The sequence below is a fragment of the Micrasema longulum genome, unplaced genomic scaffold, assembly GCF_059751315.1.
Source record: "Micrasema longulum isolate JH-2025_06_02 unplaced genomic scaffold, ASM5975131v1 h1tg001251l, whole genome shotgun sequence".
Classification (NCBI taxonomy): Eukaryota; Metazoa; Arthropoda; class Insecta; order Trichoptera; family Brachycentridae; genus Micrasema; species Micrasema longulum.
Window position 1 is genome coordinate 161,769 of NW_028278438.1, and position 23,989 is coordinate 185,757.

The following is a 23,989-nucleotide window of genomic DNA, read 5'->3' on the forward strand; positions in this document are numbered from 1 at the left end:
TGGAATCAAGTTGGGGTAGAGTGGGATTCGAACCACGGACCTTTGGTCTGTGAGTCCGAGACACTAGCCACGGGACCACAACCCGAGATTTGCCTGAGAGATCGCATTTTGACAGCATTCCGCCTACTTTCATCCCTGTTTTTTCAAGTCCATGCTTTACTCCCATACATCGGGATAGGCGGTTTATTTATTTTATTTGTACAAAACATTTTATTTCTTATTACCTGCCTACCCAGGTAGTTCTCTACCAAGGCAGGATTTTTTTTCAGTTGAGTCAATGGGTGTACAACGCAGTATACATATTAGAAATAAAATCTTCCGCTGACTGCTCTGATAGGTCCATAATTCATCTAAATTAAATTAATTTTTCATCTCTAATAATTTTTACATACACCTTATATTATATGTTTTCCCATAATGCAAATCAACACAGAGCTTGTTTGTGTTCTCATGACACTATTTAAGTGTTATGTGTGATTTATATGGATAAACTTTGCTATTAAAACTGAACTACCAAAGTCAAAATAATTTTATTTAATAGATGTAATAACTTTTTTTAATGCAATACAAAATACCAGTAAGTTACTTCCTAAAATGGCTCTCTGGATTAAATTTCTATCTTCTGAATAAATCTTGTTTTTGTATTGACCACAATAATAATATTAGGCACATGACACGATAGTGATTTCCTGCTAATTATGATAAAAATAAAGGGAAACAAACTACGAGTCTACCTACAAATTGAAGTAGGTATATTTTTTATTAGAAATTATAATGTCTATAGCAATAAAAATAGTATTGTAGCAACAGTATTTCATTATCAAGGGTATTTTCATAAGGCAGGTGCACAAACAAAGATGACCTAGAAATGGAAGTGAAAAATAATAGGCAAAATTCCTCTATTTTAATATAAATAGGATGTGATACCATCTGATCAAAACTGAGATTCAATTTATCTCGATTTTATACTGTTTATTTTTTCAGCATTTACAAAGTGGAAAGACAAATCAAACATAAAAAATACTTCATACCATGGTCAAATACATGTTTATTTAATATTTTTCCCACACTCGAGTTGATTTTAGGAATGGTATGCCTAGTTCTACAAAGGTATTTACATACCTAAATAAACATTTTGGTCATCATCATACTATGTATATTAAATTCGTCTAACTGCAAATCTAAATTAAGATTTAAAACTAATAATAAACAAACTAACGGCCATATGCTGCGGATGCCTCCTGAAAGCCTTAACTACGCCTGCCTACTTTACCAAGGTATCAGGTTTTTGACGTCCACTGTTGACTGTTCCTCGGCAGTTTATGTCAGAGGTACGGGACGCGAACCTGAATTGGGAGGACGCATTGGAGCTTATAGCTGGTAGCTGAAGAGATGTCTGGAGGCTCTTTGTGGACACCATATGCCCCAACTAAAGAGTGGACACGGAGTGATGATGAATAAACAAACCAACAATGCAAATTGCCTCAGTGTGCGGGTTATGTTTACCTCTACTTTAAAATAAACAAAGGAGCGACTTTACAACTTTCTTTATATTGAGGATTGCAAGCAAGACTAGACATTTTTGCAATAAATATAGAATTGAGGATATGAAGGAGGCAATAGATATAATAAAATCATCTTTTAGTTGGTAAAAAAAAAGGGTCATTTTGAGTTACAGTTGTATGATAGAAATCATGTTCACCTTCATTCCCTTATCCAATTAGTGAACCAGTGTAGCAAACATCCTTCTTTTTCCACATCCGCTCCTGAGTAGAGCATGTTTACATCACCAGACACCTCCAGGAGACCCCATTGCTAGCTAGCAGTCTCGGTTCCTCTTATGTCAATCCCGCGTTCCGACGAATAAAGCCATAAGATCGTTATTGACGGCCTTCCAGAAAGGCGGGAGCCCGCAGATATGAAGAGGCAATATGAGTTTAGGCATCTGCAGCACGTGTTTAAGCCAGGTTCACCAACACACTCCAAAGACACTAGTAATAGGAGGCTGCGTTCGTTCTCACACTTCAATGTAGATCATTAAATATGAATCATTTGCCATATATTTACAACTTTTAAAATATTTATTTTGTAGTTAAGAATAAGTCTTACTCTTTAGATGCTAGCTGAGCGAATAAGACATATTCTGGTAAAAAAATAAATTATTTGAATTGATATTTTATTCAGATCCTAATAGGAATCAAACCTGAGAGAATGCAAGGTAGGCAAACACACTAACCACTACACAAGGCAGACCAATTGTGTAACTAATCGGTTAGATCAACTATTATTTTTCTTTCCTTTAAAAGGAGGCACATATGGCCTGTGACCTTGGAATTTTATTTCCTAAAAATGTAAGGACTGATGTACCTTCATAATTTTTGATACCCACTCATCCAAATTGCAACTAACTTATATAATGTTTAATTCATGTTTTCGCCAGCAATGTCTTGACAATCTTCACCACGGAACTTAATAATTTTCTACAAACAAAATTATTTTGAACCAGGGTACGTATTCTGATCGGAAGTTAAAATTTATCTTTAATTTTTTTTTCTAAACATGTTTCATTACCGGTTACCGACGAAGATACTTAGAATTTTCATACAAATATACACTCTTTCATACATAAATATTGATAATAGTTTATACTGTCTCAGTATATACCGATGAAGATAGCCATTCATAATCACGGCCCTGGGCCCCGATTACAATGAGAAGTTAACAGTTATCTTCCGACTGTCTGTAAAGAAAAATCGATATTTGTGTACGAAAATGAGTATATTTGCATGGACACTTAAAGTATCTTCATCGGTAACCTATAATTGAATGTGTTTAAAATGAAAAAATGTATGCATATTCTGCTTTTCATAGAGAAAACTTAGTTTTACTTAGTAGATAAAATTGAAGATACATGTTAACTACACATTGTATCAGGGCCCAGGGCCCATATTACAATAGGAAGTTAGGCTTCAATCGTCTATAAAATAAATGCAAACTGCATATAAATCATGTCTTTGTAATATCAGCATATGTTAATTTGGTTTTTCTTTTCATGTCATACCATATTTATATGCTATAAACTTTTTAATAATTAAAAAAGGAATGGCCCACGCACAGACGCTGAAGTCTTTGTGGGCATTTTTTCCAATTTATGTTATAGCTTAATTTTAAGATTTATTTTTCTCAAGTATATTTTTGTAATCATATTTCTATGTAAATAATATATGTATGGAAAAATAAACAAATTTAAAAAAAAATATTCATATTTTATAAAAATGTTCAAATACAGGCTCTCAACTTAAATTTGTCACCCATACACATTTTTGTGCACAAAAATGTATTTTACTCTATAGACAATTAAACGGTTATCTATCCATTGTAGTTTAGGACCCAGCCAATGACAAGCCATAAGCCCTGTGAATATTGTTAGTAAATGCACCTTGATCCTCTTGCAAATACTTAATCTTAGTTATGAAAGAAATATGTACAATCTTCAGTCTACAAAGTTGTATGGCAAAAGGTTTATGTAAGCAAAAAATGATCCACGGGTACTCCACACTACCATAGGGTTTCAGTAATATGATTCAGAACTCATTTTCAATGCTTATATTTTTCCTGTGCAAAGAAAACTATTCTAAAAAAAGTTTAATTACTTATTTTTCAATGCTTTTTAAGAGAATCATGATTCTGACAGCAGGAGGTCTGACAAAACTATTCAATGTTTCAATAAGTAAATTGTTAGTTCAAAAAATGTAAACCATTCATCACGAATGACTGTCTAATTATAGTTTTAACGGGCTGACTGCCTCTGCAAAAGGTGGGAGTGGGAAATGGCAATTTTTTCCTTGCAATATCGCAATGATCTCCATTCATGCTTTTAGTAAAATCTAAATACTTTATTATAGTAACAGATGTAACGATAAACAACTTACGACGATAGATGCTAATATTGACAAATAGAAATATCATTCAATGTAATAACAATGAGGCAGTTAACGTGTTAAGAGCGATCCTTCTAATTAAAAATGTGTATGGTGATATTCTCCAATAGTTGTAAGTAAAACTAAATATCTTGTGTTTATTTTTATCATCAACAAACTTTATTCAGTATGTAACATGATTAAAAAAAGATGACGCAAATCAGATACATTCTTCCAATTATGGTATCATTCATATTCCAACATGTTGGAACTAAAACACATCTCTGTTGGAACAATATTTCCATATTTAACTTCCGGAAGCAACTTAAAAAAGAAAAATGTCCAATCTCGGTGATCGGGGCATTGTGAAACTTAAAATTAAAGTTAATTTACACAGCGCTTAGCGCTCAACATTTTTTGTAGCTTGGTACCGAAGTCACCTATATATAAAATATGGATGCAAAAACATTCAAGCGATAATTCGAGATGCAAAAACTTATTCTAGTATTATGAATTTTTTTACTATCTCAGTTTATTGAGAAGTATGTCTTATCACATACGATCAATTGTCATTAAACATGTAATGGGAGGTAGCAATTGAGTTACAATGCAACAAGCGTAATTTAATACGCAGAAGAAACTTAAAACCGAATGAAATGAGATATTTATCCATAATGATCCCGATATACACAAGATGCAACAGCAAACCGTTAGTAAGACAAAGCAGTTGAATGAATCGGATCTTGAACTAATGCGATTATAATAAGAAGGGAATTCTCAAATGTTAACCCAGGAAACACAACAACAGTTGAACAAATACAGAAAGCAAACGGAGGATCAGTAAAGAGTAAAAGACGCAATGGTGTTATTATGTTACAAACATTTTGCTTTTAATATAACCAAGTCTCAACAATCACAATTCAGGCGGACTTAACTCCGCAGGCCTCAATACCAAACTAGAAAAATGGCTCTTTAAAAGTTGTTTAATAAACTTTTGTACAACTATATTACATTATTCGGGAACAGAGAAAGATCCGAGAGAACAAATGATAAAAAACTGGATTAATTGAATCGATTATAGTGTTTATTGCTAATATTAGAATAAATTCCCAAGCACTCAGGAGCCGTGGAAGCGATGTTGAGATATTATCACTGGAAGTTAACCACCCGGGCGCCGGGAGTGGACGATGCCGACATTGTCACAGAACGCCAATCACCGAGGATGTCCATCACTCCGAACAAACGAAAACAGAACACACCGCTTCCTTATATTATCTTACAGGTTTTGTCAAAAAATAAATTTCGAGGGCAGGCAGGCGGGGGCCTAGTCGGACTTCTTGTCCGCGGCGTCAGCCTTGGGCGCCACCTCCTGCTTGGAAGCTTCGTCGAAGTTTCCGACTAGACTGGGGACCTCGTCGTAGTCCTCCGCGAGGGCTTTGGGCGCCCCCGCGCCGGCAGCGAGCTTCTTCAGCTGGTGCAGACCTTCGGGGCCCAGCTGCGTCAGTATGCCCGGCAGCATCTCGGCGATCTGCTTGTTCTCGCCGTGTCCGGTGATCACGAATGTGTTGGCGGCGAGGGACGCCTTCGCCTTGGGATTATTAAAATGAATCACAGTACCGTCGTCTTTGATCATGTTGACCTCCTCGATGCCGGGTATGGGGTTGAGCGATAGCTTCTTTAGAGAGGACTCCAACTTCTTGTCGTCTGTGGCGGCGGTCGCGTGCACAACCTTCTTCTTGCGCCTGGGTGTTCCTTTGCCTCCGATGCGCACATGAGTTTGCAACTTTTTCAGCTTGTCTATATTCATTTTGTGTGTTTTGGCGCAGACCTGCCAACAGAAATAAAAGGCACTTTTAGATAGGGGTTTTTAACAGGGTTTAAGTACAAGAATCTATTATTTGAGCGAAGTATAAATTACACACGTGCTCTCGCGGACCGGTTACTTCAAAGAGAAAATGGTCGCCGTTCTGGGCATTCTGTCCAACCTTTAGAAAAAAAGACGAAATTAAGTTCGTGAATCTGCAATGAAGAAATCTACTACACCGGCTTTTGACACCGGTTTTTATCGGCCGAGCTTAAAGATGTTTCTACTATACAAGAGATGGTATTTTCCCCCTTTGAGAGACTTTTTGCATTTTAGTATTTCTATTGCTTAACAGATGAAAAAAGCATGTATCAAAGTGTCATTTTCCGGAAAAACAATACTTTAAAAAATGGAAAAACGAATTTACTGGGAAATAAAATATTTCCTTAAATCCCGGTATTTTTATATTTTCAAGTCAGCAATAATAATAAGAAAAAGTCACCCTTTAGTTATTTCTTGTTTTATGTCTACTTTTTTTAGTAATTAACTCATATCATATCTAATAATTATTACAATTAGTTAGATAAGCATTACTTTAAAGCTACCAATTTAAAAATGCCACAAATTATGAACTGTCAAATATTCATGTGTGTAACGTTTAATCGACCTAATTGAAATTAGATACCTAACGAACACAAAATAACAATAATTTCCGTCGTACATGAGAAATGCTCTTTTTTTTATTTATTTATGAAAACTAAAAATAAACAATAGGTATGTACAGCTTTAAACAGTAATGATCTTAATCTATTGAACCCCCTAGTTTAGTACAAAACTGATGTCAATGCTAAATAATCCCATTTATATTTGAGTGCCACGGTTTATGTAAATTAAGCAATAAAGTGAGGAAATGGTCGCCATTCTAAGGTAACTCTATTATCTGCCTCCCCTCTCCCAAAACTTGTCTCAGGATATGAACGTGTTAGGAATATTTAAATTTAAAGCTTATTGTCAGCGAAGTTGTCGATTTGGGCTGTAAAATACACCAATCCTTTCATCACAATCTTAAACCGAATTTACAGACGCGAGATTGTTATTTGTAATCCTGTCAAAATGTCCACTAAATTTACTATTACGTTATAATATTTTATATATCCACGATAATTATATTAAATTTGTAGAAAACTGTTTCTATTTTATTGAGTACGCGTGGGTGAATTTTTTTATATCTATAGTCCTTAAAATTTAGTTTGATTAAAATGACAGCTGTCAAACTCATAGCGATGATTACTGATCACTGATCATGTACCGATCAAATCGATTTTATTAGTTTTTTCATGCAAACATGAAACTCTGTTTCCGAAAATTGATAAAAAAAAACGCAAAAACAAGCCTATTATAGTGTGTTTAATACAATTATTCACAAAAAAATAAGACATTTATACTTTTTTCATGAACAATATCAAATCAATTATTTTTTTATTCGATCAATTTACATTGATCGATTTGTCCATCTCTAACGTTTTTGCAAAATGATGTAACCTTGTAAGAACGTTGTTAATAATTAGGTTTACTTTAGTTTTTTTTTAGTTTTAAAGCTGATTTTATATATTTATTTTGATTTACGTGTCAAGCATTGTATTAAAAAAAATAATTGACACGCCAGATACGAATGATTTTTTGTGTGTCAATATAAATAACTCTTCAGACGTTACTACAAAGTTATGTCGTCACTTTTTCTGACAAATGTCATTCTAATAAAGCTTTATTTAAAAGAATATACGTACAATTTGTATTGTGCTTGTAAATCAAGATGTTTTTATTTTTTAAAATACTGATTTATGATTTTTTAAACCCGTTAGGTTTATATAAACATATTATAAGTAGTGACCGACCGGAGTTTCCGTTTCGGTTACGGCCAGTTTCAGCCAGATATTGGCCGAAACTTCAGCTCGGCCGAAACCTGTAGTTGGATGTTTCAGATTACATTATTAGCATCCTCACGCGTCGGACAAGCGTTTTCAACTCTCCGCTCCACTGATTTTTAATATTACAAGCAGACTTTTAAAAAGTGTTATTTTTTTTATTTGTATGAAAGTATCCCAAATTTACAAAACTATTAATTTATAAATAATAGCACTATTAAAGATAAAGACTGTTGTCTATTTTTTCTTTTTGTATTTATTTTTATTTAAGAAAGTAAAACATGAACAGAACATATTAAAGGAAAAATAATGAAATCCGCTACACCCATTAAAATAATTACTTATTGTTTTGCATTGTCTATTTAAAAAAAATAAAAACTAGACTGATTTTTTGATTTGTTGGGTAGTTCTAAGATCTTTCAAAACAAACAAAAAACCATCACGCCGTTTCCCCGTAAAAGTAGGCAGAGAGGATAGAACGCCACATTACTCTGACCCTGATGCATGGGAGCAAAGTATGGACTTCGAAAAACAGGAATGAAAGTAGGCTGAATGCTGCCGAAATGCGATCTCTTAGGCGAACGTGTGGTAAAACTATGTACGATAAATGATAAATGTCGAGATCCGTACGTTATGTAAGGCTGAGATAAGCACTATCGACAAAATCAAGAAAGGAACTCTGCCCTGGTTTGGACATGTAGAGCGAATGGACCGCGAAAGAACGGCTAAGAATATTTACAATGCGAATGTTGATGGATGCAGAAATAGAGGAAGACCGAGAAAGACATGGCATGACCAAATCAAACTCCACCTTGAGGTACTTCAGCGGCAATATGAACCCCTTCCGATTGATGATCTGGTGTTTTGATGCACTGTTGTCTAGCTCGTAAATACGATCCGAACCGAATTATAGTGGTGAATTACATCACAGAACACCCAGGCTTGAGAAAAATCACATTTATTTTTTTGTGTTCTCTCCGGGAATCGAACCCGGAACCATCCGTGTGTGAGTTACGCATCTTGACCACTACACCACGGAGGCCGCCACCCACAGCACTAGAAAAATCTTACGGTTCTTAGAAAATCATCAAAACTGGTCAAATACATAATTAGATTATTGTTTGTAATATGAAAATACGAATGTATTCATTGTTTATCATTTAATAAAGTCAAAATCAATCCAACTGTTGCGTAGATTTAATTATTCACTCTTTTCACCAAAGTGCTATTAAACAACTACACCTTGTTAGTGTAGACATCGTGATTTTAAATTTTCCTACATTGTAATTTTTCAAGTAGTTTTTGAAGTGTTTAAGTCTATTGTATTGTATTTTTTGTTGTCCTGCATTTGTCCATCAATAAATAAAAATGTTAGTAAATGTTGGAATCACGTTAAATTATTGCTACTGCAATATACGTCGGTATCGGCCATTTTATCAAAACGACAAATTCAATAGTTGTCTATGAAAATGTAATCAATTTTGAAAATATAGTTGTTTATGTTTGTTACCCGTAAAATAATTATCTCAACGAGTATGGCGTTACAGTCTCGTGATAACGTAGTGAATATTGAAAGAACTGAATAATAATTGTTGTAATTAAGATATGAGGAAAGAAAATGTGCGGTGGGTCAAATTAAGGTTATCTTCTGTCACATTGCAAACTGAAATGTAAACATCATTCACCAACCCTAAAATTGTTATAATATTTTTATTACAGAAGACGTTTGAACGGGCAGAAAAAGTTTCTTGAAGAAAACAAAAGATACTTATTGTTTACACATGGACAATAGAAAAGATACGACAATATTGTCTTGTTCCAGCTCCGTGAACAGACTTGACCGCGCTGGGCGACAGAACGCTGGGACAATACGAACATTTGGCTGCAGTTCAAACGTGAGCGCTTAGAAAAAAATTTCTAATAAAAATGAACCTTATTAGGATCCACCAAAATCGAATGTTGATTGTTAACGTTAAAATACAAACTATTACATTTATCAAAAACGAGGATCCTCCAATTTTCGGTAGCACTTGCATGATCGTTGAATGCAGCCCACAAAATAAATTGTTTTAATTAAATTACAAATTTAAAAGCTTCAATTAAATTAATTTAACAATAGTATCACTATGTAAAGCGCCCTTGAGGTATTTTATTACGAAAATGGCGCTGTATAAGTTATCCATAATAATAATATAAATAAACAAACTTAGTAACTACGCGTTCGTTTTCGTGTCACTACTTTTAAAAATATTTTACTCTATAGGGCGCGTTTATGTATTGCTAATATGTCAATGATTAAAGGCATTTAAAAAAACATGTTTCACCAAAATAAAAAAAAGTGAATGGAGATATATTGGCCATTCCGTATTCAATAAACTGTCCGATAGGCTAAAAAACGAGTTTTATTTTATTCTATTTATTTATATATAAGCCCAATGGGCATTTTTTACAGGACATATTTATACATAGAAAATTATCATAAAGAAAAGTAGAATGACGCAATGGTATAAAGTAAACTTTGTAGGAGTGGAAGCGGGAGAGAGGAGTTTATAATTTAATTTGATTCAGTGATCGTTTGAAAGAAGACAACTTGTTATCAAAGAAATCTAGACTGGTATGTTTGTTGGCAGACCTAAAAATTCTGGGCATAGGGGAATCAAAACCATAGTTAGTTCTATGGTTATCGGTATGAAAGAGTAAGTTTTGTCCGAGGTTTCTAGTTGGGATATTTAATTTTATTGAGCTCAGTAGTTCAGGCGCATCAAAGAGTGAGTTGAGAATTTTAAATAAGACTAGAAGGTCGGATTTATTTCGACGGTCTTAAAGAGAAGATATGTTTAAGCTAGTTTCTAACTCATTATACGTATATTGGTCTCAGTATAGGCCCAACCTATAGCTATCTTTATCAAAAATCGATGTTGAACTGATTCAATATTAAAAAAAAGTCGAATAGCAAATCCAAATGTGTCGCAATTAAAAAAAAAAAAAAATCTTTTCGAAAGTGATAGTTATTAATTTAATCAATATAGATAGTGTAAAGTCCTTTATTTTTTGTTTCTTATATTATGTTTTCTTACCATTTTGGATTGTATTAACTTTGTATGATATGTATTGTCACAAGGGTTTCTAACTTTTTACTAAGCTCTTTATTGTACCATTTTTAATACAATTTACAAGTTTTAAACAATTATTTTTTTCATACTTACGTACCCTCTCCCTCATTCATTCCCACGCGCACATGTATCCTCTCCCTCATTCATTCACGCATACACACATTCACATACACATGAATACAAACGTCACACAAATACAATTACTAAACTTCTTTTCTTATATATTATATTTACAGTGGATTTTTTTAATTGGCTTTAGTATTGTTAAGATTTTTCTAAATATTTTGTTTATGTAATAGCTGTAAAAAACCCAAATAAAATAAAATAAAATAAAATAAATAAAAAGTTTTCTTTTTCAGGTCCTTTATTAATGATTTTTCATAACTCTTGGGAGTATAATATTTACTTCATGTGTTTTATTAATAACTTTAAAAAATATGTTTTAAATAATTTATTCAGTATAAAGTGGGTTGTTCTAATTAAGAAATTGTGTACTTAATTAACTAATTACGCGCCAAAATGTGTTCCCATAAATCTTTAGCGATATAATCCGGTCACTACCGAATGTTTACAAGCGTTATCGATATCATTTGTACGTTACATTGATAATACGAATCGTATTTTTGGTTCAATGTTTACAGATATATCTACAGTGCCTTAACTTTATTTGAGTATCTTTAATTATTTATTATTATTTCCAAAACTAACAGGCATAACACACAGAACAAATCATTTTTTTAAACATACGAATGAATGGTGAATGATACACAGTGTGTACACGAGTGGCCATTTAAACCAGCCTAGTACAGGTTACACGCTCTTCAAATGCCTACTCAAATATGTTTTCTGAGTGCAGAAAGCAGCCGTGCAACAAATTTAAATCTTTCTAACTCCCTAAGGAGGAAATCCAGCATATCTACAAATATTTGGATGTACTCAAAATACTGTTGATTAAGCTGACTAGTGTAAAAAGAAGTAAAAAACTGTAAAATCGTTTTCAGGATTTCCCAGTAGGTGAAATAATTCAGTCAGATAAATCTCACTCACATCGATAAAGCTTTCAGTTCTTTTACATCACAAAAACCAGCAGATGGAAGAGCTGAGGAAATACGGATGGTAGAATATAGATAGAATGTTGAATGTTACACAGTGTGTAAAAAGGCTACTTAAACCAGCCAATTACAAATTGCGAGCCCTGTAAATGCCTAGACTTCTATATTACCTTCTCTAAAATGTTCTTCATCTCTGTTGTAATATGTTAATATTTGTTTACAGTATGTTCGAAGACGGCAGATAAAATAATGCCCTTTTAACGGTTTTTGGATGGTCTTAGATCCATTAAAAGACAATAAAAAAAAAACCAAGATCAAAATGATGAAAATGACGTAATATCTCTGTTTCAATAATCCAAGGAGAAAATATGGGAAAACGTTTGAATGAAGAGAACTCAGATCACGCATCCTCTTAAGATCGGGCAAAATGATATATAATTACGATTCGAAAATATGTAAAATTATTTTACTTAATTGTTTTATATTTTATAATCATTGTTTTAGAAATGTTTCGCGACACATCACGTGATTGTAATTTTTAAATACGCATCAATTTAAGGTGGGTGATTATAATATTTCTATCATGGTACTTAATGATGTCAAGGGTTATTCATTATCACTGTTTTATTAATGGGTCTATTGATATATTTATTGATGTTTTTGTGTAATTAGGTGTCATATCTAAACATAAATATGAACACCACATAATTTTAATAGTATTGCAAGACTTATCATCTTACCTACACGTAACAAAAATGATCAAGATACACCACTATTGGTGTCTACATTTAAGCTAGGGTTTCCTAGGACAGCAGTGCCCGTATTTTAACGGCCGTAGTGAAAAGTGGTTTCCTATAAAAATAGTGTTGATAACACCGTTAAAAAATAAAACCACTCTCTAGTCACCGCTACGACGCCGACGGCTGCCTACCGCATCACCGTTCACTACGGCCGTTAAGATACGGGCACCGCTGTCCTAGGAAACCCTAGCTTAAGGACGAGATACACTGCTATTGGTGTCTGTATTAGGAGCGAGAAAGGGAATGAATAAAAACTGTATTTTTTTTATTTGTTATTTATTTATGAACGATTTGTAATTTATTTATGAACTATGAAATATTATCATCTGTGTCTAGTATACGAGATTTGGGTATTATACTTGACACTAAACTTTCTTTTACAATTCACATTGAACATGTCATCAATAAATCCTTAAAACTTCTTGGATTTATTAACAGAAACACAGCTGACTTCAAAAATATCAATATCCTTAAAAATCTCTTCTGTTCCCTAGTTCGCCCGCACCTAGAGTGTTCCTCTGTTATCCGGTCTCCATATTATGATGTTCACATCAAGAATATTGAATCAGTTCAACATCGATTTTTGAGAAAGATAGGCTGGAGGTTGGGCTTATCCTGAGACCTATATACGTATAATGAGTTAGAAACTACCTTGAATATATCTTCTCTTTAAGGCCGTCAAAATAAATCCGACCTTATAGTCCTATTTAAAATTCTCAACTCACTTTTTGATGCGTCTGAAGTACTGAGCTCAATAAAATTAAATATCCCAACTAGAAACCTCAGACAAAACTTACTCTTTCATACCGATAACCATAGAACTAACTATGATTTTCATTCCCCTATGCCCAGAATTCTTAGGTCTGTCAACAAACATACCCGTCTTGATTTCTTTGATAACAAGTTGTCTTCTTTCAAACGATCACTGAATCAAATTAAATTATAAACACCTCTCTCCCGCTTCCATTCCCACAAAGTCTATTATAAACCATTGAGTATTTTTAATTTTTTTATAATAATTTTCTATGCATAAATGTATTCATAAAAATGCCCGCTGAGCGTATATATAAATTAATAAATAAATTTTATTTTAAACCTTTACAGATTACATCAATTAAAGAAAATCCTTTTTCTTTTTTAAATTCACATTCAATTGTTAATGATAATACTATTTTTATGATCTTTTGTAAAGGTTGTCTGAGTCTTTTGTTTAGTTTTGTCTGATAGTTTATTGTATAATTTCAGTCCCCGGTTTATTAGTCTCGACTGCTCTTGTCTCGTTTGAAAATGTTGCATATCGTCTGCTTAGAGGTAAAAGTCATTGTTTGCATAAATCATGTTTTTGAGATAACGAGGTTCAAATATTTTTACATTTTCTCAAATATTTGACTTATTTTTTAATGAATTAAAATATTCTTTTTTTCAGCAAGTAAATATTTGTATTTAAATCTTTGTTAATTTTTACCATATTTTAGTTTTGTTTTTGCTTTAAAATTGAAAAATCACAATGAATTAATTTTACCTGCCAGGAAAAAAGTGACCTTTGTCAATAAATGATATTAATTATTGAATGGCCAATGGCCCGCTAGATAGCCCATCCTTGTAGCTTTCTCTTTCTATTGCGCTGATAGTTGAGATAAAGCGATATTCCCCCGCTTGTCCCCACTTACCCCCCACCCTAAAGATGGCGTTTAGAGAGCCATTATCAGGAGGAAGCAATATATGCATCTTAAACCATTGGCAAGTAAAATTCATTAAGTCATTTATTGACTTTTACCTCCAAAATTTTTATCGATTTCAACAAGTAAAAATCATCATTAATTTTACATATCACAAAAATTCGAAATAATGTAATTAATGATTTTTGTGTGATTTTATTTTATTGTATGGCCACTTTAGGCAGATAATGACTTTTACATATCATACATTGAATGTAGATAATGAATTTTGTACATTCAACTCATTTTTGCTCAATATTGCAAATAACAAGTCTCTAAGCAGAGGATATGATATTATTCTGATATTTTCGTATTGTGACCATGTTTACTACAATTTTTTAGATGTTTTAGTTCTTAGTTTACAATTACATTTACATTTAGTTTCGGAAAGCACATATCTTGGTAGTAAACAAATGTATTCAAGAGTGAATTTTTCCACACTTCCTCTTTTCAAAATAGATGGTACAGAAATTCCATTCATGACTTCAGTAAAAAACTTAGGTATTATCATTCATAAGCATTTAAGGTGGCACGATCTGGTTAACGAAGTTAGTCGTAAACTTTATAGCAGTTTGCACTCACTTAAAAGATTACAGAATTTCTTGCCAATTATTAATGTTAAGCAAACATTAGTCCAGAGCTTAGTTCTTCCACTCCTTGACTACGGGGATGTATAATACCCAGATGTTAACTCTGAATTATTGCTTGATAAGTTAGAACGATTGCAGAATTTATGTATTCGTTATATCTTATTTCTTCGCACATTTGACCACATAAGCGAGTATCGCACGCAAATACACTGGCCCAGTATCAGGCATAGAAAAAACATTCACATTCTATCACTTCTTCACAATATTTTAAATAATCCCACTTCGCCTGTTTATCTGAGAGAGTTCATCCAACCTCTTTCACAACACGGACTATCTCTTTGTTCTAGTAACGAGAGAACCCTTTTAATACCCTGTCATCGCTCTAATTTTCTTGCATCCTCTTTCACAGTAGTAGCCACTCGATTGTGGAATAATCTACCTACTAATGTTAGAAACGCCCCTTCTTTATTTACATTTAAGTCAAGATTAAAATTTCACTATCTAAATATTTAAATTGTTCCTTTATCCTTCTACTTTCCTTCCCATCCCCTCTCCTCTCTTCATAGTATAGTGTTAATATTTTTTTATAAATATATATTTTTTTGTTAGTCTTTGCTTTTGCTTTTTGTATAAAATTGTAAGATTCAATCTGTCAATGTATTTAAAATTTTCTCAAACTAAACTGTTTGGTTAGGTAGGAAGAAATTCCCTTAAGGCAATATGCCCGTCTTTATATGTATATTTATTGTATATGTATATAAAGTGTCAAATAAATAAATCTTTCCATCTGCAGATAATCTCATAACTAAGGGTTTTATTGATAAATTTAATCATTTTATTACACAAAGTAATTGACAATTCAATAAATAATATATTACTCGTATGTATAAGTAGTGATAAACGCTAAGTGATTCTCCCTTTTCGTTTTTACGTGAAAATCATCTTAAACCATTTGCGCCCAAAAAAAAAAAGTTCTAAAAGGTAAACGTTTTCCTCAAAACGGAAATGGGATCGATGAAAAAAGTAACAAAAAATTACCCAGTTTGTCTAATTGGACAGAAACACAAAGGAAAAAGTTCAGTGCCATGGGAAATTGGGTAAAAAAAATGTGTTCTTCCGTGCGGTAAAAATTAGAAAATGCTTAAATTTTTTTTTTTTAATAAAATACAACTACTTTAAACGACGTCACTGGTTCTTCCAAATCAACCCGATTTGTGATAGATTTCCGGTTTACGGGAAGCCAATTTACCAATCAGCAGAACTTACCAAAAAGAGTTCTCAACAAGCTTGTTACAAAACTTTAAAAATCATAACGCTGACAACACGATAGTTAACCTTTTTTTTAATGCTTGCCTAATTTGATGGTTATCAATAAAGAAAAAAAACTGGAGCTTCTTATTGTTATTTTTTTTTTGTGGAGCAACTTTCCCTTAGACATTCAAGGTGGATTTTAATCTTATTAGTAATAAAATAGTTTAATAATTAAAGTTATCATTTACACTCTGTTACAAATAATTGTCACTCAATATCTCACATATTTTATGACAGCGAAAAATATTTATATTTCAGTGTTGTATAAAAAGTTCACAGATGGCAGTAGTCGTCACAGTATAGTGTGATCACATTATTGATTTCATTACGTTTTTTGCAGGTAATAAATAAATGTACAATAAACTAAATTCACACTTTTCTTCAGAATCTAATATATTAATAAATCAATGTATAATAAATTAAATTCACACTTTTCTTCATAATCTAATAAAATAATTAATAAATGTTAAATAAACTAAATTCACGTTTTTCTTCAAAATATAATTAACTAATAAATACATGTCTAATAAACTGAATAATTTTTTTCCTTCATAATCTAATAAATAAATAAATTAATATATAAGAAACTAAATTTCCACTTTTCATCACAATCGAATAAAATAATAAATAAACGTTTGATAAAAATGCACACATTTCTTCACCACCAAAAAAAAAATTACACCTTTCTTCATAATCTAATAAAAAAGTCAAAAATATAATTAAGTGATAATTAGAACATTCTACAGAACATAATTTTATTGGTTAACCATTGAAAAAAAAATCTTTCGACCTCAGTTGAAAAAAAAAACGTTATAAACACACCCTCAAGTCACATAAGTTTACAGTATGAAAAATATATCCTAAAGCTTTCATCCACTGAGTTCCCATTGAGCGCTAATACGATTTTAACTGTCGTTTTATTGCGAACTTCCTCCCTCCCCTTTCCAAACTACCCCCGAACAAATAAATGGCCAAATCTACAACACGGGGTAATGGGGTGTGTGCACGCCACTGCCCAATAAAATATACACGGTAATAAAATCATTACTTGCACCCTTTGAGTGGGGCCTACCCTACCCCTGAACGAAGGGGAGGATGGCTGTACTGAATTGGTTACAACCCTTGGATTTATAGGTATGTAGAATTGGTGGATAAATCGTAAGGGATGAAAACGGTTTCATTTTATTTATTATTTATTTCAACAGTAGATAGAAAATACTCCTGGATGTATTACTTATTGAGTTGGCGTTTATTTTGTAAAACTCCAAATTAGAATCTTAATTTTAAAGTCTAACAATGATGTAGATCAACTAATTTAACTTCAACAATGTTTGAGTATGTCCAAATGCTTGCAGACTGGCTGGATTTCCTCTCTACCTCTTTTATTATTATTTTTTTATTTATTTATTAACAACAAATTAAAATACAATATTACAACTAAATACAATTTTTTACATTGATCAAATACATATATTTACATTAACGTTTCCCATTGCGTAAAAGAAATAAACAACTCTTGTGTACATAATAGGGAGTTACGTCTTACAATACATTATTTTATTTTAATCAATAATATTTTTTTAAAAACATAAATAAATTACAAAAAAGATATTAACGATGTTTTCAATCAGTGTTACATAAAGAAGAATTATAGATGTAATTTTTTACTTCTTTCTTAAATATATTGTATTCCTGACTGTACTTTTTGTTATCTTTGTTCATTTCATTTAAGAAAAATATTCCTCTGTAAGTATAATGATGTTGTGCAGTAGTTATTTTTAATTTAGGAATTAAGATATTACCACCTGTTCTAGGTCGCGTACTTACGTTTTAAGACCTAGAAATACTACTATTTATTTAATCTTTATGTATTTGAAGCAAACAATTCTTTTAACATACCAATTTTCTATATAAAACCTTAAATATTTTAAATAATTGAACAGTGGGAAAAGTACTTTTACTTCACAAAAGTCAACAGATGGAAGAGTTGAGGAAGTATGGATATTCAAACATGGGCAGAATGGTGAATGTTACGCGGTGTTTAAAGTGGCCACTTAAACCAGCCAATGACAGGTCATAAGCCCTGTAAATGCCTAGACTTCCATATTCCCTTCTCAAAAATGTTTTACCTCTCTGTTGAAATTAATTTAATTTAACTTATTTAAATTTTTTTAAAACAAAGAATAAGACAATTAATTCTCCTTATTACGAAAGTGTTCGTTTATTCGTTTAATTCAAAATAAGTTTTAATAAAATGATAAAATTAATGCAAAGTATACAATTGTAGGCACTTTAAGAGATGATCGGATTGTCCATGTAAGTATCAATCTACAGTTCAAACAGCTTTCATGCTTCTATAGAAAATTAGAAAAAAACGTCGGCACCCAATACCGATAATAAACTAGTTTTTAATATTGACAAATGCATGGCGATGTGTTTCACTAGAAATTATCATACCACAGATGGTGTTTCTTTGAAGCATAGCTCGGAAACCAAGGGCCTGGGAGTGACGTTTGATACTTCATTAACGTTTCATAGTCACATTGTCAATGTGAGTCATCCAACTTCCAAGATGTTGGAATTTGTGATACATAGTTCTAAACACTTCGCAAAATTGAATACCATCAAACTTTCATATAGAATTTTAGCGCATAGCATTCGGAGAGTAATGCGGTGGTGTGGGGGCTGAAGAATCCACTTACTCACTAATGGTTGAGAGAACACAAAAGAAGTTACTTCGTTACCTCTACACGAGAGAGTATGGATACTACCCATTGCAATACCCATCATTGTTCCTTTTAGGTATGTTTGGTGTCACAAGTTAGCAGGTTAGAAGGAGCATTGCTTTGCTTATGATAGCTTTTAAACTTCTGAACGGGTTAATTTACAATCACAACATTTTGGAGCGCATAAAATTACATGTACCGAGGAATTATTTAAGAACTAGGCAACACAGACCATTTTTTCTTCCAGAATTCAGGACAAATTTTCCGTTGTTGATGCCTGTAGGGAGAATGATTAGTCTGTTAAACAGCCTACCGAGGGAGGTGATTTATTTTCCTTGCTGGGATTACCAGTTTTAGACTCTTCCTCTCTAACCATGTATCAAAACGTGTATTACTATTGTTTATATGGACCTTAATAATCTATTGTATTTTTTCATATTATGTTTCTGTAGATACCTAATTATATAATAATAAAGTAGCGCCATTATCCTTACTGCGCAACTTAGAAAGAGTCAACAATTTCATTTATCTACGTTCTCTCATCAGCGATGGCGGTGGGTGTGAAGGTGAAATACGGCGACGTGTTGGTATTGCCAAAAGTGCTATGAGTCGGCTGGTGAAGATCTGGAAGAATCGCAGTATAACCATTAACACCAAAAAGAGACTGGTGAAGGCCTTGATTTTCTCAGTGTTCATGTACGGTGTGAAGTGTTGGACACTGAGGGAATCTGAAAAGAAAAAAATCGAAGCTTTCGAAATGTGGTGTTGGCGGCGAATGCTGCGGATTCCGTGGATGGCCAGACGTACGAATCCATCTATTCTTCAGGAACTGGACATAGGAGAAAGACTAATATCCATGTGCGAGAAAAGAATCCTGCAGTTCTTTGGGCATATTTCCAGGGCAATCACGATATAACTTTTTTATGGTACAATACCTAAGAGTAGTAGAGTATTGAGTCGAAAATTACAATGGGAAGTTTACATATTGTCTATAAAGGAAAACAGATGTAAAATAGATTTTTTAAATAAAATATTATACAGGTTCAATAAAGAAGTTTATTGTTTTTTTTTTAATATTTGTTAATAGACCATCAAACTAAGTCATTTTTTTTAATGTATCGTATTATTATCGCCATGATTTTTAAAAGTTTTGTAATTTTGAAATTACTCAGCATGTGACGTCACAAGCGTTATTCTAGTAACGTCCTTCAGAGTGGTTTGTTTTATTAAAACTTTTTTTTTTTTTTTTTTACATTTTCATGAAACTTCACCGAACAATTTAATACTTTAATTTTTACCGCTCATAAGAATACATTAGTAATATCGAATTTCCTATTGGGCTGAATTTCCACAGTAGGCAAACTTAAAATATTGTTGATTACATGTATTTTAAGGCAACAGGGGTCGCCCCTAGCTGAGGGTAGATTAGCCGGTTATTCGGTTTTAGTACTCGGTAAAAGGGTAGATTATATCTTAGTGGTAAAGAGCATGCCGTTTATGAATATAATCTGATTTCTAGCGAGTTACACCAACAGTTCGGAAAAACCAGGAAAATTATGCATAATTTGTTGAATTCTTTGTATCTAACTAGAATCAAACGCTGAATTTAAAGACAAAAAATGAACGTTTAAATAAACAGGTGATAGAGAAGATATTCAATACTTTTGTACTACAAATTCAAGAAACACTTCATCATAATTATTGAATCCTTTTAAAAAAATATTGAAAAACCCAGGTTTTCGAGAAAACTGAAATCTTCGAACCACCGTATCTCTAAACTACACTATTAGCACATACTATAACTCAAGGTGTGAATTTATGTGCCAGTCTAGGCCCGAAATTTTGATAGGAAGCTAAGAACGTCATACCATGACGGTATAGTTGAAGATTTGAAGATTGAAATTAAGAAATAAATTCTCTCAAGCGATGACGAAAATACACTACCCCCCCTTCAAGTTCTGGGTATATATATATATATATATATGCGCCATTTTTGTGAAAATCACCTCAAGAGCGCTGTACAATTAATAAATATCCCAGTACGTCTTGCAGCTACAGAGCGCACAGACGGTTGGGATTCTAGTTCCTCGTTTTCAATTAAGATCAATAAAAAATTATAACAGATAGGAGGTAGATTACAGGACGTCTACAGAGCGCATAGACAGTTAAAAATTTAGCCCCCATTTACACATTTTAAAAATTGACAAATAAATTTAGTGTGTTAATGATACTAAAAAAAAATGAAAATAATATGAATAATAAAAAGGAGTAAGATTACAACACGTCTTGCAGCTACTAAGCGCATAGACGATTGGAATTCTAGACCCCATTTACAAAATTTAGGTATTTTAAAGTTGATATATGAAAACTAGATAACCAATCATCGTGCAGCTACAAAGCGTATGGACGAGTGGAATTCTAGCAAAATTAGAATAATATCAATAAATTTACAAAAAAATAGAGCATAGTAGTAAGTTTGTCACAAGTGTTCATGCCAAGAAGTAAGCAATAAAAAACTAAATAAATAAACCACTGTATCAACTCCATGGTTAACAAAGGGAGATAGATGTCCGAAGAGAATTTTTTGTAGACAGTAGGTAGATACCGTCACCATGTGGCCCACTGGCTGCTGGAGAATTTCTGGAAACGCACGTGTGTAGACTGGGGGATAGGTACATGGATACGTAACAAGGGGAATCTACGCACTAACGTGACACCGCTTCATTGTGATGTTATAGTAGAAGATAAATTCTCCCGAGCGATTACAAAGATACACTACCGACCCCCCCCCTTCAAGTTTTGATGTACGTACATCGGTCTGTACTGACAGGTCTAGTACCCATCGATACTATATATTATCTACGCATTAAATGTTACAAAAAAATATACCATCCAGCAATTTTTCCCTTGATTACTATTTATTTAAACTTTTAATCGTTCTGAGGTTGGCATTTGTTTCTTAAAATCCTATTAAAAATATGAGAGAGAAATAAGTAAAATTTAAAGTCGAATTGAATTCTCACATTTCTGTCAGTTTTGAAAACGAACGCCTAGAAGAACAAATAATGTGGCAAGATTCTGCCCTATTAACATATAAGAGCATCTAGGCGTAAAAATATTGCCACTGTAAAAAAAATGTAGTTATTATTTTTTTCAATCTTTTTTTCCATCTTTCTGTGTGAACTGCATAGGGACATTTTTGTGGTCGCTCGGTAGATAAATACAGAAGATCGTTAAATATACCGTCTTGGTAACTGTCAAAAGTCATATAAAAATCATGTTCTAGGGAGCGTTTTGTGCTTGAATTGGGGATTATTTGAGTCTACAATCGCTTTAAAGTGGCTACTTTTTATCACAGAAGCCTATTTAAAATATAAATGAGAACTACGTATTTTAAATTTTAATTAAGTAAGGAAAGCGGACTAAATCTTCGGGGTCATTCATCGGTTGGATTCAATCATATGATGTCGAGATGACAATTTGGTAGAACATACCGAGGTAGATAGAGATAGTACAGATGTTAAGTATACTGTCTCGGTATGTACCGAAGAAGATAGCTTTTATAATCACCTCTTGCATCGTAGGCAAACGCGCAGGCTATTTTACCACGAGTCGGACATACTTAAAGGAAAACTCCAATCATCCGGATAAATGAGTGCCAGATTTTATCGCTTTTGAAATAATACAGCAAATTGGAATCAGATTAAAAAATTACTTAAACACGCTCAACAAATTAATATCACAATTAAATTGAAAATGAAAAACTTTTTCCTTATTTTTTATTTCCAACTGTGGATATTTAATTTATTTATTATTCTACACTATTTAAATATACAATATATATACATATAAGGGCGGGCATATTGCCTTAAGGAAATTTCTTCCTACCTACCCAAACCATTCAGTTTGAGAAAATTATAAGTACATGGACATATTGAATCTTATAATATTATACAAAATTAAAAACAAAAATTAACTATTAAGGATTTTTGGCAATCCGGATGACCGCAGTTCAAATAAACGGAGTTCTATTGTAAATACTAAAAATGTTGCGTCTTAGCAAGTTGAGAACTTATACCTCAAGTAATATCATATTCAAGACCCGCCCACTTTTAAGTTTTATTCATATTTATGATGCTAGTTCCTGATAGCATTTTCAATTAAGTCATCTTTTGGCCAAATTGGTATTCGTTGTCGAAATAATGTATAATTCCGGTGGCGTGAGGTTATTTTAGTTCGAAAACCACCCTCTGACCAGCTACGGGTATTAATTTACGACTCTCGCATAATTTTAGGGCATTAATGTACCGAATTTAAAGCAGGTTCAAATTATAGAGAATTATTGCCGAGTGAATTAAGGATATGAATCTATTTATTTTGTTGTATAGAAAGCTGTGGAAGAACACTTAACACTTTGTATCCCGGAGCCGTGTAAACACGTGATTATATAACTATGCGTTAAGTCCCGGTCCCGTGTTTTCACGTGGTTTACCAACTGTCTAAAAAAGTGACTTTTATTAGTACTTTTTCGCTGCTGGTAAACCACGTGAAAACACGGGACCGGGACACAAAGCGTAGTTATTATAATCATATGTTTACACTGCAACTGCTTTGAGATAAAAAACACAAAAAAGGAGTGAGACACTTTATATGAGCGAACATTTATTTATTCATATTTTTCGCTAACAAACTATAATTAATAATAAAAATAATGTGACCTCACTGGGGTTTCCGTGCCTAGGACACTTAACAATTTAGTTTTTTGAAATTACATTTGAGAATAAACAAAGTAGACTAACATAAAAAACAAACATAATTAACAAATATTCAGACAGTTTTAAAAACAAGGTATTTATGTACATCTATATTATTTATATTACAAAACACACAATGAAAATAACAAAAACCTAACATAAGCTATACAGTTGTGGAGCAGTTGATTCAGTATTGGTATGGGCGAATGAGACAATCCATTTTACTTCTACCTAGCTCCACTATCTATTTTTTAATAGCCTTTTTAAACATTTTCT

General features: G+C 32.6%; 1 protein-coding gene across 1 annotated transcript; it reads right to left on the bottom strand.

Annotated features, from left to right (window-relative positions):
• Window positions 1-4,072: 4,072 nt before the first annotated feature.
• Window positions 4,073-5,872, bottom strand: LOC148276267 (transcription factor BTF3 homolog 4-like). The gene is made up of 2 exons (XM_088234512.1): window positions 5,843-5,872; window positions 4,073-5,748 (listed from the first exon to the last, which is right to left on the bottom strand). Exon 2 carries the CDS (start codon window positions 5,725-5,727, stop codon window positions 5,245-5,247), a length of 483 nt encoding a protein of 160 aa, XP_088090638.1. The 5' UTR covers window positions 5,728-5,748; window positions 5,843-5,872; the 3' UTR covers window positions 4,073-5,244.
• Window positions 5,873-23,989: the final 18,117 nt, after the last annotated feature.

Excerpts from the sequence above, each read along its gene's own strand:
- LOC148276267 (XM_088234512.1), bottom strand. The coding sequence starts at position 5,727 with ATGAATATAGACAAGCTGAAAAAGTTGCAAACTCATGTGCGCATCGGA.